This window comes from Leptonychotes weddellii, chromosome 3 (assembly GCF_054177405.1).
Source record: "Leptonychotes weddellii isolate Sample4059 chromosome 3, ASM5417740v2, whole genome shotgun sequence".
Taxonomy (NCBI): Eukaryota; Metazoa; Chordata; class Mammalia; order Carnivora; family Phocidae; genus Leptonychotes; species Leptonychotes weddellii.
The window spans coordinates 66,542,251-66,562,363 of NC_138371.1; the positions used below are offsets into that span (position 1 = coordinate 66,542,251).

The 20,113-nt window shown below is 38.0% G+C and overlaps 1 protein-coding gene across 13 annotated transcripts in view; it reads left to right on the forward strand.

Moving 5' to 3' along the window:
- CCDC148 (coiled-coil domain containing 148) overlaps positions 1 to 20,113 on the forward strand; it is a 173,134-nt gene that overhangs the window by 134,956 nt on the left and 18,065 nt on the right. For all 13 annotated transcript variants that reach the window (XM_081814400.1, XM_081814410.1, XM_081814401.1 and 10 more), the window contains one exon: positions 9,037 to 9,177. In XM_081814400.1, coding sequence (XP_081670526.1) covers positions 9,037 to 9,177 — 141 coding nt within the window. The remainder of the gene's footprint in view (positions 1 to 9,036; positions 9,178 to 20,113) is intronic.

Below are 20,113 nucleotides of genomic sequence, written 5' to 3' on the forward strand. Positions count from 1 at the left end.
CAAGTACACCTGGAGCACAGAGGGTAAGTCTATGAGTGGTATGGGGTTATAAGTTGGGGCTGCAGACATAGGCAGGGCCAAACCCTAGAAGCATTATGGTCCATAGTTGGAAGCAGTGGAAACCATTGAAAGTGTAGGCAGTAAGATGGGGATGTGGGCGTGGAGTGAAATAAGAGTGGATGCCAGATGCCTCCTCATAGCATTAGGATGGGGGCTGTGAAGATGGAGATGAGTGAATGGGCTCTAAGAGATAGTCATAGGCACAGTCAGCAGGACTTAGCAATTGATTATAAATGGAATGTCAGGGACAAGCAGAATAATTCTTGAGTTTCTGGCTTGTACAAATTGATGGTGTTTACACAGAAATCCTATAAGGCATGCATCACTGTTATCCCATTTTATGTTAGTCTGTAGTTCTAGGTGGTTAAGCAGTGTATCACAGAGAATACCATTAATAAGTTACAGAGGTAGGACTCAAGCTCTGGTTTATGATTTCAAAACCTGGGTTCTCTCATCTATATTATGCTTCTGGGTTGATGGCAGAAGGCATAAGGACTGTGGCTTAATGATGGCCACACAGTAGCTTTGGTCTTTGTATTACAGAGTCATAGAATTTTAGCATTGGAAGGGATTGTAGAGAACTTCCTACTGTATTTTTCAAGCTTCTTTGACCACGGCCTACAATGAGAAATGTATTTTACATCACAAACACACACACACACACACAAATGGAAACAAAAATTTCTTGAAACAGCATTTCTATAATGACATGAGATATGCTCTGATATTTTCTGTTCTGTTTTCTTTTGTAGGAAAACCCTAGTTCCCTTCCACAAAATCAATTTCACTATCTACTAATGAGTTGTGGCCCTCGTTTGAAAAAGTGAACTAGTCGTCTTCATTTTTTCAGTGAGAATTTGAGGCCCAGAAATAGGAAGTGATTTCCCTGGATCTCATAGCCAGCAGGCAAGTGATTTCCTGTTAGCCCCATTTTCTGACAATATTATACAATTTGTCAGCTTTGTCAGCTTCCTACATAAAACTGACTGATGGTTTCTAGATTTCATCCTTTATGAAAAAATACCTGTTGATAGTTTTCTGCTTATTGACATTTAGTTTTTTTCTTTCTCCACAAGTTTTGTTTTACACTAAAGTTAAGACCCTGTAGGACCCAATTAAATGAAACTTCGCAAGACTTTATTTGAAAAGTAAAGGACATGAAACAGTCAAGATAATAGTGAATCATCTTTGAGATTCTGAGAAAGACTAATAAAACAAACCACAGAAAATGGAAAGTGGTTATCAAAGTGAGGTGATAAAAAATGCACTTACGAAGTGCACTTACAAAGTAACCCAAGAAACCAAGGGACAGTTGTGAAACCAGAAGAAAAAACCAAGTCTTTCTGCTAAGTAAAAATGACAAGGAAAGAATAGAAAGCTTTAATAACGTATGCAAAATCACAGGTACTGTATGTCATGAGTGAAGTTTAAACACAAATGGAACGCATGAGATTAAAAAGCTTAGGTAATATTGAAAAATAGTGGGACAATTGGAAAGAATTTAATAGAACTAACAGACTGTTTAAAATTTAATAAAATGAAAATTTGAAGTTTACTCAGCTGAACTGAATCTAGAAACTTATAGGAATATTGAAGGAGAAGACAGAGAGCTTGCCACTTTTTTGCACATGTCCTCTAATATTGCTAGAAACATGAATTAGTTGTTGAAAATCCTGACAATGTTTTCTGGATATTTTCCCTGTCAGGCAAGCAGAGATGGAGCTTAGGAGGCATGCAAACAACTAGGACTGGGGAAATCAAGAATTGAAAGTCCCCTGTGGGGGAGTCAGAAAATGGTAGCATGTGTGGTGAGTGGGGGTGGGTTGGGGACAGACTTAACTTTTCTTTCTAAAGACGAGTCCAGTGTGGGGAAGGGGAAATGTTGTCAATCTAACTGCCAAGCATAGCCTCAGAGCCTTATCTGTGCATATCCCAAGTATTTCTGGAACCCTTTTTAAGTACCAGATGACATGGTAAGCTCTGTAGACAGGTTATGGATAAGACAAATTTGTTCCCTGCCTTTAAGAAGTTTGTAGCCAAGTGGGAAGTACAGGTAAATGGTTTAACACATGTTGTAATAGAAGAGAGGGACAATGTGCTAGGGGCATGGACATGGTGAGTTAGGGAAAGCTTCCTGGAGCAAATGATCTCTAAGCTTAGATGTGAATAAGGGTAAGTAGAAGTTAGCCAGATGAAGCGTGAAGAAGATAACTTGCTTGTTTCAAAGATTACATCATACCATGAGTTAAATGCCTTTATAAAGCATGGGCCTAGCACACAATAAGCCCTCATAAATGGCAGTTTTTAATATTTTATTGTTGCCAGTTATAGGTAGTGGTCAGACAGAACTTTTCCTGTATAAGACAACACACATGACACAATGTTTCCATAAATATGAATGATAGAATTCCATATTAATATTTAATTGTCTATTATTATCTAACAGGCCTATAAAATACTGATGTTTCTCATTGCAATTCGTTTTGCTTGCAGAAGAAAACTGTAGAACATGTCATATATTGCAATCTCTCCATATAGGAAAATATAAAATAGAATCAGGATAATATAACTTAAAGAAATCATAGAAGTCATCTGATCCAGTCCTCCCCTTTAACACACAAGAAAACTGGGTTAACCATTTGCTCAAAGTAACAATATTATTGGTTAGTGGCAGAGATAGGACAAAAAAGCAGGTGTTCTGACCAACAGTTCAATATTCGTTTCCTTTATACCACATTGCCACTTACAGAATTTTTTAAGGCATTTGACTTTGTTGTAAAATTGTGTTAATATTGTTACCTTGATGTTAATTTCCATTATTATCTTTGAAGTTTTGATGGGCTTTTTTGTTTTTCTAGTACTTTACTCTGAGAATATGTGTATTTATTAATTTCATTTGAACCATATTACTTTTACATTAAGAGCAAGGAATACATGTAATGCTACTAACCATTTTCATTTTAAAACCTTAATTTATTATTTGCAATAGATGAACATATTTTAAACTCCATTTGTTCTTTGTTGGGTTAAGGTTTCATTCAGACTCTACCTTCGGCAGGAATATTAAAGTATTAGCTAAAGACCTGGAAAAATGTCCTGTAGTTAATAATCTAAATAACGCTCTCCTTCTAACATGCTCCTGACTGCCACTGTGGTAATGTTCTTTCGTGGTTATTATTGTTGCACAGTTATGCTCACATGCTCTGTTTAAAGCTATATAATTAACAAACCCTTTAAAACAAAACCACTAAAATGTTCTTCTGAGCTATTTCTTCTTTTGCTCGCTGTTCGCTCAAGAGTCTTCTAAATTTTAGCCCATTGTGATAATATTGATTCCTTTGCCCACCTGCCAGCTTTCTTATTCTTGGGCCTCTCAAAAATACCATAATTGGTTGTCATTCTCTCCGCATGGGAGCCATCCAAATCCCTTGACTGCCTCTGGGGATCCACTGGATAAGGATTTTTTTTTTTCAATGGCACCCGTTTCCCACCAGATTCTTCACTGTGTCCATTGTGCATTCTGAAAAGCCCTGTTTACCTTACTGCCTGGAAACCGATCACTGCAGAGCGTGTTTCTTGTCAAGATCTCACAACTCTAGCTAACTTAGGATACAATGCTACCTTCAACAACCTTCTCTCCTTGACTCTTTACCTTTTTTTTGAGTATGGTTATAATTACAGATGATATTGTGAGTTACTGATTTCAAGCAAACTTTTAAGGGTCCCTGACCATTCTCGTGATTCCAATATTAAGTGGAGCAATTTAGTTTCTAAAGGTTGATGCTGACTTGATCGAGAGTCTTTTCCCCAGAATTTTGTATATACGTGTGTTGCTTGACATCTTAACCTATTGGCTTTTGATTGCTGAACTTCCATTTGTTTCATGATTCTTCAGTTTGTTTGTCCCATTTAAAAACCTACCAGAGCCTCTCATGACAGTTCTTACTTATGTGGATTTAATATAAACTTAACCAGCTAAAAAAAACTTAAAAAATAAAAAACTACCATAATCTTTTCTCTGGGGAACAGGAGAAACATCATTTAGACTTGCAAATACAAGGAGGGGTAAATTGGCTAAATTGGTGGATAAAATGGGTTGCCTCAGTTTCATTGGTCTGATTATTGTTGTTATTATTATTATTTTGCTATACTTGTCTTTGGAAACAGAAATCTTCTCCAATTACAGATATTTGCTTATGCGTTGGCTTCTTTAAATCCTATGACATCACATATGTAATGGTTATTCAATAATTCCCGTAAGTTAGTCTTAAATCAAAAGGTGAGAAGAGTAGTTCTAAAACCCAAACTTCTTTCTACTGAAATTTATAAAACTAGTCTTAGTACTCAGAAAGGCTAAATGTATGCTACTTTTCTTTTCATTAGTTCAGTGTGCCTCAAATCTCCCTTTCTACTATCTGAGAACCTTGAGACTACAGTATTTTATTATATAAAACTCTTTGGACATACATTATATTTTATGGTTTATTTATTTTTACAGAGTTTTTAGTGTGGAAAAATTTAAACATATACAAGTCTATTATCACTCAATGTCAACTATTATCAACTCATTAGTCAAATTTGTCTCATCTGTACTGTTATCTATGACCATTGGGTAATAGTGAGCAAATCCCCAGACATCATACCATTTGATCTGTTAGTATTTCAGTATATATCTCTAAAATTAAAAAGACTCTTTAAAAAAGCATAACGAGGGGTGCTTGGGTGGCTCAGTCAGTTGAGTGTCTGACTTGATTTCAGCTTAGGTCATGATCTCGGAGTCATGGGGTTGGGCCCGCATCAGAATCTTCACTCAGCAATGAGTCTTCTTCTTTCCTTCTCCCTCTCCCTTTGCCACTCTCCCCTTTCTCTCTAAAATAAATGGATAAATCTTTTAAAAAATAATAAATACATAAAAATTAAAAAGCATAACTATATTATAATCATACCTAAAAACTTCAACAATATTTCCTTAATAGTATCAACTAATCAATATCAAAATATTTTTGCTTTGTAATTTTTACATTTAGTTTATTCACATCAAAACCAAATATAATCTACATATTGCATTTGATTGATATGTTTCTTAAATCTCTTTATCCATAATTCTCCTTCTTTTTTTTGTAATTTGTTAAAGTCCTTTAAAGTTTTTCAAATTTCAGTTTCGTTGATTGCATCCCCATACAGTTGTTTAATATATTTCTCCATTAGCTGAATTTCCTGTAACCTGATAGATAGGTCTAGAGATCTGATGATATCATTTTTATTTTTTGTCAAGAATACTTCATAGGAATGCTGTATATTTCCATCAGGAGGCCAAAATGTCTGTTTGTTTCTCTGTGATGTTAACATTGTTCAGTGTGTTCAGTTGTTGCCAGCCTGATTCTTCCATTATAAAGTTTCCCATCTGCTATTAACATGAAGTGTTTAGTAGCCATTGATGATCATAAACAAGGACTTATTATTTCATTAGATGTTATAAAATGGTATATTCTAATACTTTTATTTCTTCATTTATTAGGTTTTTTTTTTTTTTTAAAGATTTTATTTATTTATTTGAGAGAGAGAGAGCACATGAGCGGGGGGAGGGTCAGAGGGAGAAGCAGACTCCCCGCCGAGCAGGGAGCCCAATGCGGGACTCGATCCCGGGACTCCAGGATCATGACCTGAGCCGAAGGCAGTGGCTTAACCAACTGAGCCACCCAGGCGCCCTTCATTTATTAGGTTTTGTTTAAAAAGGTTTGTTTTGGTAAATTAAATTAAATAGAAGGGGCATCTATGATGTGCTGGTACTCTGCTAAATGGTGTAAGAGGAAGACAAAATACATATGATGGACCCTCCTGTAAATAAAAATTAAACACTATGCTCAAAATGATTAGAGAATAGCTATGGTATGGTAAGTGAAATAAGAAAAGAGAAATGATCATGGACTGAAGAATGTTTCATGAAAGAAGTGGGACATATACTGGTCCAAAGAGCCTTCTATGAAATAGGGGGAAATGGAGGGTGTTACAGGTGGGAGAACAGTTTGGACCAAACCATGAGGCTAAGAACAAGAATGGCCACATACGGAAAGGCACATGAAGAAAAATCTATGTAGAGATTATATGTTAGTTAAGTTAAAATGGGGCATTGATTGTGAGTAAGAAAACTAAGTTACTTAGGTCCTATTGGAATAAATTGGCATCACCCCATGAACTCTGGCATTTTTCTCAATACATTTGGCAGATAGACTGGGTGAACTAGGAAACTACAGTGAAGTGGCCTAGGGAAATCCAGTACTTTAGAAATTGATTTGTCATAAGTAAAACTCATCTGATCTTAAGAAATATAAGATTGCCCAAGTCAAATGTAAAATGTAAAGAATTAGTCGTTTTGATAGGTGCATGCAATAATAAAAATGCAAACTACAGAGATATTCCACAGAATAAATCAGGATGTTTGAAAAAAGAGGCAGGTGCACAGGGCTTGTGAAGCTGTGGCAAAGTTAAAAATGTTGAGTTTAATTTTGAAAATATTGTATTTTGGGTACACATACAAATAGTAAAGACCTTAAGGAAGGAAAAAGCTTTAATCGGAAAGAGATGGTCAACAAGGTCAACATGATGTACCACCATCACTAGCAACACTTGACAGGACACTTGATTTTAACACAGTATGTTACAGATGGAAGATGGTTTACAGGAAGGAATGGTTTGGGAGTAGGAGATCAGGATGGAAGGCATGTGATCTTATTCTAGGAATGGGCTTCCAAAAAGGAAAGTAAATATAATGGCCAGGACAAGCAGCAGGTGGGGAAACCTAGGTGTGTCTGAAAACCAAGAGTCTGAATTTCCTTGGTTATTTTTTTTTTTAAGATTTATTTCTTTATTTGAGAGAGAGAGAGAGAGCACATGTGAGTAGGGGGAGGGGCATGGGGTGGGGGAGAAAAACAGACTCCTTGCTGAGCATGGAGCCCCACTCAGGGCTCCATCTCACAACCCTGAGACCATGACCTGAGCTGAAATCAAGAGTTGGGCACTTAACCAACTGAGCCACCCAGGTGCCCCTCCTTAGTTATTTTGATAACTAGGAGAAAGTATATTTTTAGAAAACAAACTTTTAATAAGACTGATGGATCACAGACCTGTACCTCTGACACAAATAATACATTATATGTTAAAAAAAAAAAAAAAGAAGATAGTAGGAAGGGAAAAATGAAGGGGGGGGAATTAATTCGGAGGGGGAGATGAACCATGAGAGACTATGGACTCTGAGAAACAAACTGAGGTTTCTAGAGGGGAGGGGGGTGGGGGGATGGATTAGCCTGGTGATGGGTATTAAAGAGGGCACGTATTGAATGGAGCACTGGGTGTTATACGCAAACAGTGAATCATGGAACATTACATCAAAAACTAATGATGTGATGTATGGGATTACCATAACATAATAATAATAAAAAAGTAGAAACTTTAAAAAAATAAAAAATAAATAAATAAATAAATAAATAAAACACTGATACAGAAAAAAAAAGAAAATGCAAAAAGAGCTTAATTATTTAGTCACTTTAATTCATTATATTTTAGGACATTTTATTTATTCTATTCTCATCTTATGTATTACCATAATGAGTCATGCTTATATCAAACATGTGAGATACAAGGTATTAAATTGGAAATGCTAGTTTACCATAATGAGTCATGCTTATATCAAACATAAGATATGAGGTATTAAATTGGAAATGCTAGTTCCTTCCTTTTCTGAAAAGAATTCTGCACACTTCTCCACCTTCCTTCTTTCGCTTTCTTAGTTTTCTTAGTGTATGTGGAACATGTAAATGTTTGTTTCTATTTTGTTAGTTTCATTGGTTTGCTGCCTACAAAGATAACACATATTTATTGTAAAAATGTCACTCAGCACAGAAAGGCTTAAAGAAAAAATTTTTTGAATTTCATGAAATGATGTTATTCAGAGATAACCGGTATTATTATTTTGGTAAAACTCCTTCTAAGTCTTTTTCTATGTATAGATACATAGATGATATTTTATGTTAAGGAGACCATACTATTAATGTAGTTTTGCACCTGCTTTTTTGCATCTAATAATATGTTGTGGACATTTTTTATGTCGATGAATATAGGTATAGACCATTCTTTTTCAATGGCAGTCATTGCATGAACGTACCATAATTAATTTAAGCTATCTCCTGTTGCCAGACATTTAGACTCTTTCTAACTTTTCTGTTTAAGCAGCACTACAGTGAACACTCCTGTGGATACATTTTTGCGCACTTATCCAATTGATTGTCTTCTTTGAATAACTTCCCCAAAATGCAGTTGTGGGTCAAAGGCTATGCATATTTTATATTGATACATATTTATTTACATATTGTCCAGTGTCCTTTAGAAGTGCAGTACCAGTTATGCTTCTACCAATAATACTGATCAGTATCCAGAAAGTTCTTTTAAATGTCTTAAATTTTTTTTTTCATCTTCATTCAGGCTCATTTTCCTCACTTATAAAATAAGAAGGATGAAATCTATCAGTGGTTCTTAAACTTTTTAGGATCTTAGGATCATTTGAGAATTTTTGAAAACTGTTGACCAGAAACTGGAACAGTTGTTTCAGAAAAACACACCTGTGCAAAAACAGAGAAATTTTTACATTATATTTATGAGAATTCATAGATTCTTTGAAGTCAATTCACAGACTCTAGGATCTCAGTCCATGAATCTAAGTGAAGAATCCCTGAATGAGATGATTTTAAAGTTGTTTTCTCTTTTTAACACTAATACGCACACACACACACACACACACACAGCACACACACACATCTTACATACACATCATGCACATGTCACACACCCATGTGCACTCAGAATTTTAATGTGTATTTGGAAAAACTTTGACACCTGCTTGATATGGAACCTAGTCTTATTGTGGTCTGTAAAATCACTTGACTGGGTATAGTTATTGGAATGAATTTCCATTTTTTTCAGGTTCTTCAATGGCGAGCCCACCAGGAAGAGGTAGCAAGACTGGAAATGGAAATTTCTGCCAAGAGAAGAGAAAAGGAGAAGGAGAAAGAGAAGCTATGGAAGGAGAAGGAATTGTTACAAAGAGCAGAGAAGAAAAAGAAAGTATGAATTCTGCTATTACTGTGAATGTTTGAATGAATGCTTAGTTGTCTGGTTGAGCTTTGATCGATCTTGGTGTTTGGCATGGAATCATCATAGGCAGTTCTTAGAAAGATTCGTAAGGTTCTAGTGGAGTCTTGCTTGAATTCATTTAAGCTTCAAAGATTGGACATGGAGGAGAATCCACTTTATTGACCTGCATGAGCACAGGTACTTGTGATTAGAAGGAATGCTGTAGGGAAAGAAAAGTTAGGGTTTATGACTTGTTAAGTCTTGTTCTAAGTAGGAACATGCAAGGACAAGAGGATACCAGGGTAACATTTTGGTTGACTGCAGTGTAGCAATTGAGTGTCAAAAGAGGTGTTTGCTGGTAAAATACTTTGTACCGAGGTCAGAGCAACTCATGCAATACCAGAAGGCCCTTTAAAGAATTTACTTCTTGGCTTATTATTTGTTAGATTGTTTTTCATTTGCTGACACAAATTCATCACTCTACTTTTGAGCAAACATTTGCTTCCCACTTTTCAAAAAATTAATCACAACACTTATTAACAGCTTCAAAATGATTGCTGATATTCTGTGGAAGGAAAAAACCGAATTTGAGATGGGATTTTAAAAATATATCTGGCATCTTTATTTAGATATTTTTGTTTATTTTATCAGTTTTTGTGGTGTAAACAAACACATTAGTATTCATCACCTAGCATTGAAACTGTTAATGTTTTTTTATTCTTTCACAGATTTATTTTATTTTACACATAAAGTTGAAGCCCTCTCTTGAAGATGTACTCAGAACCATTTTCCTTCTTACCTCCTCAAAGTCAGTCTTGATCATAAATTTTATTCCTATCTTTACAGGCCATCAATTGCTTTTAACATCTTTTTTTTTTTTTAAGATTTTATTTATTGACTTGACAGAGAGAGCGAGAGAGCACAAGCAGGGGGAGTGACAGAGGGAGAGGGAGAAGCAGGCTCCCCGCTGAACAGGAAGCCTGATGTGGGGCTCCATCCCAGGACTCTGAGAGCAAAGCCGGAGAGAGAGGCAGAGAGTGAGGGAGAAGCAGACTCACTGCTGAGCAGGGAGTCCATCAAGGGGCTCGATCCAAGGACCCCGGGATCATGACCTGAGCCAAAGGCAGATGCTTACCCGACTGAGCCACCCAGGCGCCCTGCTTTTAACATCTTTTAATATGTAGTTCGTGACTTTTAAATTTTTTCATGAATACTTTCAGACTGTATCATTCTGCAGCATGTACTTCAGCATTTAACCTTAAACTTTTGAGATATAGCTATATTAATAAACAGAGGTGGAGCCCGCCCCTTTTCACTGATGTACACTGTTTCACGGGAGGCTGCCATGCATCCCTTCTCTTAGTGGTTGACATTTACGTTTCTGAGGTTCTGTTCTTGCAGCTGTGCTTGCGCGGCCGCCTTGTACATGCCGACTGGGCGTGTGTGCCCAGCTCTCTCCACAGTACACAAGGAGCAGAATTACAGTCTGGTAGAGTTTGTATGCTCTCAATTTCATAAGGTTTTTTGTTTTTAGTTTATAAGATATTATAAATCTTCTTTTTGACTTTTGCCAATCTGATGAATGTGAACAGTATCTCGGTGTTTTAAATTGGATTCTCCCGATCACTTGGGAGATTGAAAAATCCCCTCATGTTTATTTGGGCCATTTTCTTCCTCTGTGAATTGCTTATGAGTACTTTTGTTTGTCTATTTTTCTTTATTAATCTGTAAAAGTTCTTTATAAATTCTGGATACTATTTCTTTTTGTCAGTTATTTTTTCTTTCATTGGTCATCTGCCTTTAAATTTGGTCTGTAGTGTCTACGGTTTCATGGAAATTTAAAATGATCAAGTAATGAAAGTTATTAAACTCTTTTCCTTTGTGAACTGTGCTTTCCTTTGTGAACCATGACCTGACAGTGAGAGCATTTTTACAGAGAGTTTTTGTTCGCTTCTGCTTAGGGGCCTATACATTTTACTGGCCCAGGACCAGTGTGTGTATTGACTGTGAGATTTGGGACCTGTTCTGTGAGCTTGCAGACGGTGCTGACTTAGCACTCATGCACAGCACCTGCCTGGGTTCTGCTGGTGACCCCTTTCCTCCTCTGGTCCCAAGCAGAAAGTTATCTCCCTTATCACTTTTCTGGGGAGTGGTCCTGGTGTGTCTCGTTCCCATTTTGTGTATGGACAAGTCCTATAGGACTTCTTACTCTTTTTAAGTGGCATGATTCCAGCTCCCATATACACAAGTCTCACAGCTAATCTTAAAGACCCAACCACCAGCTCCTCAGGCCTGCCTCAGGCCCAGTTCTGTCCAAGAGCCCTTTGGCTTTGGCTCCATTTTACTGCTCTGACTTTGAGTTCCATCTTTATCTTCAACACTGGGATATTGTGTGTGTTTGTGTGCTGTTGTGTTATAGTTTGTCCAAAATTTCTATGTGTTTAAAGTAGGAAAGGAGATTTCTATGTCAACTCAGACAAACTGACCAAAGTTCTGCCTACCTTTATATATATACTACGAATCCAGACTCTCTTTGTTCTAACTATTTTCTATGCTGGAGACAAATTTTAGTTCTTTAGTGTTTAACAGCAGTTTCACAAAACCCTCCTATAGTTACTCAGGTCAGAAGCTCCCTCTGACTTGAGACTGATTGCTTTGTTAGCTGGTGCTCTGTTTTTCCTCATCTACTGTTTCACCTGCCTGGATTTCTCTTCTCATAAGCTAGCAGCCATAGAGATAGAGAAACTGTTCCGTGTATAAAACCCCACCTGAGGATTTCTGAATAACAGATCATCTTTCTCCTAATTCTTCTTCTCAGCAGTTTGTCTTTTAGGGAATGACACTGTCTTTTTGCTGGAATAACATTTTAATTTGTATCCCAAAGTTTACCCTGGTAGGTGCCCAACTCTTTTCAAATTGACCTTTAAATTATTAGATCACTTTTTCTTCTGTGCTTTAAAACTTGAGTTGAACATAATATTCAGTTTTCATAGTTTCATCTCAAGACTCAAGGTAAGTTTTGATTCATAGGCTGTTAGGTGATAATGGTAATATTTCAGAAGCATCTCTCCACTTTTGATATTATTGTCATGATAAAATCAAAGAATAATGTCTTTCCATAAACTATCCCTAGGAGCTATTGTAAGAAACAAAATTACTGTGCTAGGTGAACCTTAAAATGCCTGATATGTAATATTGGTCCCAGTACCACCCTTTCACTAGATGTAGCATTTTGGGTGGCTTGAATAACATAAAAACTACTCTGCATCATGGCGTTTTAGGAGGTTTTTTGCTGCTTGATGCCTGGAGTTCTATGGGATCAAAGCAAGGATAGTTTCAGCCTCACTCCCAAAATAGAGATTTCAAGCAAGGCTCACATTAAAAGGAGACATATTCCTTCCTTGCTCTAGCATATACATTTCTCTCCCAATTTTACAAGTTCCTAATCTAGCATTGAAGCCCCCACATTGTACACCTGAGGGACAGGAAGCATCATCAGGAAAGTCAGAATAACTCCACCAGCCATGGCCCACCATCCATGTGACCTTCAGCCTTACCTCTGAGATGTTTCTGGGGAGAAATCTATCGTTTGTGATCTCTTAGCCTCAAGTGACATCTTATCAGTAAATATCAATAGACCCAGGCATCAGTAGAACCTTGGCACTTATGTTGTCCCCCTTGACCTCAGGTGATGTGGCAAATACTCAGAATTACATTCATCCTACAGATAACCAGGGGCAGCAGAAACAGTCTAAAATAAAAGAGGGTAGGCTATCATAAAAGAATGCAGGCTAGAGGGCTAGACCAGTACTGCTTCCCAGAAGATTCAAGCTCTGTGCTTAGGAGGGAACCCAGAGTATCTTCTCAATTCAGATCAAAGCTATTTTCTCAGTGTGGGAATCTGTGGGTTCTTATGAGAGCAATTTACCATGAAATTCCTTCCCCAGTGTTTCTTAATCTAATAATATACTGATCTAAAGAGCTAAGAATTGGGGGGGGGGGGTAGGTAGATACTGAAGAATGATAAAAAATAAATCCCCAGACTATAAACTCTACTTCTTCAGGATTGTTGGGACTTAAAGGGGACAATGAATCACACCTGTGATAGGCAGGCTTCTAAGATGGGCCCCAAGATTTCCTGCCCTCCTGGGATACATGCCCTATATAATCACCAGGATCGTAACTACCGTGGGTTAGATTTTATTATATGGCACAGACAACCTTGAGAAAGAGAGATTACCTGGAAGGACTTGACCTAATCCCATGAGCCCTTTAAAAATAGAGTTTTCTTTGGCTTGTCACAAGAGGGGTCATCAGAGATTTAAAGCATGAAAAGGACATGACTGAATATTTTGGCTTGGAGATTGAGGAGGTCACATGGCAAGGGATGTGGGTGGACTCTAGCAGCTGAGAGTGGCCCTGGCTGACAGCCAGAAGAGAAATGGGAACCTGTAACCTGTAGTCCTACAACTGTAAGGAACTGAATTCTGCCAAAACAAGAATGAGCTTGGAAGCATATTTTCCTCTAAAGCTTCCAGGTGAGAACTCAGTTTTCTCGGCACCTTGACTTCATTCTTGTGATGTCATGGGCAGAGAGTCCAGGGACACCATGCTGGACTTCTGATTTATAGGAGTCTGAGCTCATAAGTAAGTGTTGTTTTAAGCTGCTAAATTTGTGGTAATTTGTCACACAGCAATTAAAAAACTAGTACAGTTTTTGGTATTTAGAAGTGAATTGTTGCTGTAACAAATACCTGAAAATGTGGAAGTGGCTTTGGAATTGGGAAGTGGGAAGAAGCAAGAAGAATTTTAGGCACATGATAGAAAAAAGACTAGAATGCCTTGAACTGATTTAGTAGAGGATGTTGAAGATGTGGCTGCTGAGTCTCAAAAGGAAGTGATGAACATATTCTTCAAAACTGGAGAAAGGGTCACTGTTAAGTGGTGACAGGAAGCCTAAGGAATTAATTCTGTGCTGCAGTTGGGTGGAAAACATTCCTGAGTAATGAACTTCATATGTGATGAGCTAAGAAGATTTCTGAAGTGTTGAACATGTCACTAGGGTTTTTTGCTACTTACAGCAAAAAGGAGAGATTTGATGCTTTGGGAAATTCTCAACCTATCTAAATGGCAAAAGACTCCAGAGTTAAGAGATTATTGCCACCATCATGCCATAGAGAAAAGGCTGAAAGTGTGACTATACAGTCCTTTGTTATAGCCTTGAAAAGATCACAGGGTCAGAGTATTCAGTCATATAAAAGACCCTTCCAAGAGATTAAGGGTGTTTCTCATAGATCTCAAGCTAGAAAGCCCCTGCGAAGTTTAAGGGCAATTTTGCTCAGCCACCTCAATAGAAAACTAAGAGACAGAGAAAGGATTATCTCAAAAAGACCTGTGGGTGTGTGGCTTTTGTCTAATGGAGTGAATCCCCATAAAATCTGCAAAGGCTCACTTGGTTCTTGAGAAAATTTTATCAGAAACACTGCCAGCTTAGACTGAAAGGGAAAGAGTGAATATGAAGTGAAAGGAGGCTCATGGACCCCCCAAAATTCTCTTGGCAGGAAGCAGGCTGATAAAACTACTTAGGAACTTGGCATTCCTAATACTTCCACCACTGGACCAAACCCACCCATCTAGGCTCAGGAAAATCTCCTCTTTACTTCTCACCACCATAGAATAGTTGTATCAGCTCCCAGTAAGATATATTGACAGTAAGATTGTATATAAACCCAAAGGGATCACTAAAGGTCCTATTTAGGATGATTATTCATCCATGTATATGTATTCATTTATTCAGTAAGTATGTACTAAGTGTCTTTAATGTGACACACATTATACCCAGTCCTTCATGCAATTGTAAGAGGTCACCCTACTCAAACAAACAGCCCCTTTTCTGATATCTATCTATCAATCATCTATCTATTTTAAGTAGGCTCCACACCCAGCGTGGAGCCCAATGCCAGGTTTGAACTCATGACCCTAAGATCAAGGTCTGAGCTGAGATCAAGAGTTGGACACTTAACCAACTTAGCCACCCAGGCGCCACTCTGGGTATCTTTTTAAAGGGATGTGTTTACCTGCTCCACCACAAAGATAATATGCAATTCTTAGTTAGGTTAGTAGAACCTCTTACGAAAAAGAAGGGTTTCTTTTAGCTTCAAACTTTATGAGTAGAACAAAAGGGTTAATAGAGAAAAATTAAAAATACAAAATGGAGTGAACTATATAGAGTTTGCAATTAGTTAAATTAATCATGACTACATATAGTAAATTAAATATATATGCATATATACGCAGTATTTACAAATGGATATATTTGCGTAGGTACATACACACACACATAATTACAGTGTGACTTTCCTGCCTTTCTCAGTGGGTACTGATCACTTAGGGAGTTTAGGTTAGTGCCTTTGCCTTCATACATGCCTAGACCTCCTCTTCTCTTATTTCCTGGTCCTGTATCAGCAAACCATAGTTTGGGTATCTATCCTCACATGATGGCCCATGCTAGTCTGATTGCTTCCTAGTGTGACTCCTCTTATGCCAATAAAGGTTATTAGTTTTGCTACAGTTGATCAAAGTTCAGGCCTTAGTATATGAACCTTTTGCCCTGATTGATTCCAATAAGGTTCATCAACTCTCTATTAATTTTTTTCTTTTTTTTAGGCTTTTAATTGCTACTGTATGCATTTGTGCACTGCAGGAACTGCAGGATATAGAACTGTCCTGTGCAATTTCCTTCAAATGCCTGTGACTGATTGCCTTTTATTTCCAGTGAATGCTTTGCTATTGCAGAGGGTGGGGGATATAGATTTGAGGACGTAAGTAGTGGGAAAAAGGACCTTTAAGATCAGAGCTGCCTGGAAAACCTCCCCTGACTGCTTAAAGGAGTGGGGTGTGTGTGTGTGTGTGTGTGTGTGTGTGTGTGTAAAAGAGAGATAGTGATCTAACTGGATCCCACTTAGACTAAAATGACTTAAGATATAAATACTGTAAATTTATGTAATATATCACTGGGGACCAACTGAATTGTGAACTTACAAAAACGCTATGGCAGCACTCAGCAACACAGTAATGCAATGACATTCAGGTTATCTAAAATAGGCTTAAGGCACTTTTTTACATTTTCATAAAATGGAGAATATGGAATATAAAAACTCTGATGCCTTGGACCTTGAAAATATGTCTTTGAAACTCTGAACTCCAGTTTGATCTCTGCTCTAACATACACTCACCTAAACCTCTCACTTGCAAACATCCTCTTTTTAAAGGAACCACCTGCTACTAAAGCCAAAGAATCCCCATCTGGGTGAGGTCCAATCTGTTAAACTACTTCCCACACTCAGTTTTGTGGTTCTCTCAATTACTAATTCCTAGAAGTGTGAAGTTGCAGTAAACATTTGAGGAGGTGTTTGTCCTTTAATTATTGGTCTTTTTTTGGGGAATCTGATGCAATATCCCAACTAGGGAGCTATAAAACCTAGTGAGTAAAGTAACTATCAGGATATTATAATCATCAGAAGGAGAAGATAGTTAAAGTATATTTTATGTAAAAATGACTCCAAATTACCTGGGGTTCAGAGTTTGTTTTCTGAATTTTTAATTTTAGTCCTCTGAATAATATTATTTAAGAAATTAATGTAATATGGGAGGTTTAATTATCCAAAAGAAATCAAAGATCATATCATTTAAAAATATTCATAATGTTCCTTATTTTGTTATTAAAATTTAGAAATGGACATTAACATAAGCTTATTAACTGATTCTAACATTCTAATATGAGACTGAATGTAGAGTTAACTCTCAGTATATTAATCAGCAGGTGACATAAAGGTAGGATGGTAGTCCAAGAAGCTCATTTTTCTAGTTTCAACTGTCTTTTAAAAGTAAAAATTTCTAGGTGATGTCACCAGGATGGTAACATAGATCATACTGACTTCATCTAAACAACTAACATCTATTCAAGAACAAGACACCACTGGGAGAATCCTAGAATGTGGGGTGAGGTTGAAGCTGCTCCCTGCACCAGAGACTACAACAGACTGCATGAGAAGGGGCTAGACATTGACAATGCATTGCTCCTCCAGGACAGTGCAGCATCACACAGAGAGGTTTCCCTTGAGTCTCCAGTTCCTCTAGTGGAAAAAGGCCAGAGGGGATGACCAGCCTCCTCTAGCATTGTGGGTCATGTTGTGGGAGCCCCTCCTCTGATCTCATACATCAGGGAGTGCAGAAGAATCTGCAGGGGCCCAGCTACTTAGGGATCTGTGATGGAGAAGGTTAGGGGTGGGGCTTACAACAACCAGCACACAGATCTTGGCAAACTGAGTTCATACCCACAGTGTCCAAAGAGTAATCACAATAGCAGTTTTGCTCATCAGCAGTACCAAGTTGTGGGTACAGATCTGCCTAATTTGGATCCTCAAATAGTTTTGCCCACCTTAGAGCCTGGTTTACCCACGTCCAGTCAAGGTACTGAGTCACAGCCCCACCCACTATGGAAAGTACCTTAGAGCCGCATTTAACCAAAAGGGATTGTAACAATTTCTGGAAGCTGTGTGGTCCAGTGACACTTGAGAGGTGGGTAGACAGAGTGGATAGCCCCAGAACAAAGCCAGTACGGAGCATGGAAGCTTCCTGTGCTATGCACAGGCAGGAGGATTCATTCATAGACAAGTCAGAGGGTAGCTCCTGGACCTTCCCAACTAGAGAGCCTGTTTGGGCATTTGAGTGCAGCCAGGAGCATCCCCTCCTTCACATTCAGGCAAGGGAGCTAAGACACAGCCGATCTACTGTGGAAAGTGTCTTCCAGCCTCATCTGACCAGAAGGGCTGGTGAAAACACCTGAAAGCTGTGTGGCCTACTGGTATTCGAATTGAGAGAAGGGCAGCAGAGCTGATGGTTTGCTGAGCAAAGGCAGTAGCCAGGGAACTTGTGGTGGGGGTTGACTTTAGTTAAGATAAGACACAGTTTTAGAGCTGCTTCTCCCACTGTGTCAGGGAAGGGGATTTAATTCATAGCCCTGATTATTGTTATATATAACCTTTAGCCTGTCCAACCAGGGAACCTAACCAGAGCACATGAGAAGTTGCATAGATGATTCAACAGCCCTGCATATAGTGACACTTGAACATCCTGTGGCTTCCCTCATCTGCAAAGTAAACTGGTGGCCTCATTTGACCAGGGAATTCAGTGCATAGTCAGGACAGATTTGGTTCTCCAGACAAGGAGCTGTACAGGGCCCTGTCCTGCTGCCCTGACAGTGCAGGGAAGCTAATTCATAGCTCCATCTATTACTGAATAATGTATCCAGTCCCAACCATCTGGTAAGCCTGACCAGAGAATTCAAATAACTGTGGAGCCCATCCTACAGCCTCACTTGTATAGGGAACCAAGCCAGAAGTCCTATTTAAATGTTCTCAGTCAACGGCACACCCCCATCCCTGTCCTCAGAGCTTGAATAGTTCTCTCACCCCAAAATAGGCCATAATAGTAAGCCCCACCTGCCCAAAGACATTACCAGTAGACACACTCAGAAACCCAAACTGAGCTGACTGGTGAAGAACTGTCTCTGCCAAAGCAAATCTATAAAGTCTGCAAGAGAAGCTCCATTACAAAAATGCACAGAAACCAACATAAGGAATAACATAAATAAGACACCACCAAAAGAAACTAATAAAACTCTAATAACTGGCCCTAAAGATAGGGAGATCTATGAACTCTTGAAGAAGAAATTCAGAATAATCCTCTTAAGGGAGTTTAGTGAAGTACAAGAAAATGCAGACAACTAAACAAAATTAGGAAAACAGTGCATAAGCAAAATGAGAAGCTCAACAAGGATATGGCAACCATCAAAAAAACAAAACAAAACACAACAAAAAAACCCCCCCAAAACAGAGGTGCCTGGGTGGCTCAGTTTTTAAGCATCACCTTCAGGTCAGGTCATGATCCCAGGGTCCTAGGATCAAGCCCTGCATTGGGCTCCCTGCTTGGCAGGAAGCCTGCTTCTCCCTCTCCCACCGCCCCCCCCCCCCGCTTGTGTTCCTTCTCTTGCTGTGTCTCTCTCTGTCAAATAAATAAATAAAATCTTTAAATAAATAAATAAAAACAACAAACAAACCAAAAAAACCCAAACCAAAACAAACAGGAATTCTCAAGTTAAAAACACAGCAACTGAACTGAAGAACTCAACAGAATGTTTCAGAAGTAGACTCCACCATGCAAAAGAAAGATTCAGCAATGGAGAGGATAGGACGTTAGAAACCACCTAGTTAGAGAAAAAGGAAAAGATGAAAAAGAATAAAGAAAGCCTATGGAAGTTATGGGATGTGATGAAAAGAAATAATACTCACATTATGGGAATTCCAAAATGAAAACAGAAGAAGAAAGGGACAGAAAATATATTTAAAGCAATAATGGCTAAAAACTTCTCAAACCTGGGAAGAGAGATGAACATCCAGATCCATGAGTCCCAAAAGACCCCAAATAGGTTGAACCAAAATAGGGCTACACTGAGACACATGATAAATAAATTGTCAAAAGTCAAAGACAATGAATTTTAAGAGCATCAAGAAAAAAGAGAGAAATTACATATAAGGGAACTGATAAGACTATAGGTGGATTTCTCAATACAAACATTTCAGGCCAGGAGACAATGGGATGACGTTCAAAAAAATGGAAAGAAAATAACTGTCGATTAAGAGTTTTATACCCAGTGATGCTGTCCTTCAGAAATGGAGGAATAAAGACTCCCAAACAACAAAAGCTGAGGGAGTTCATTACTACCAGACTTGCCTTACAAGAAATACTAAAGAGAATTCTTGAGTGGAAGAAAAGAATGCTAATTAACATCATAAAAACACATAAAAAGTAGCATAAATTTCACTGGCAATGGTAAATATATAGTCATTGTTAGATTCTGCAATAT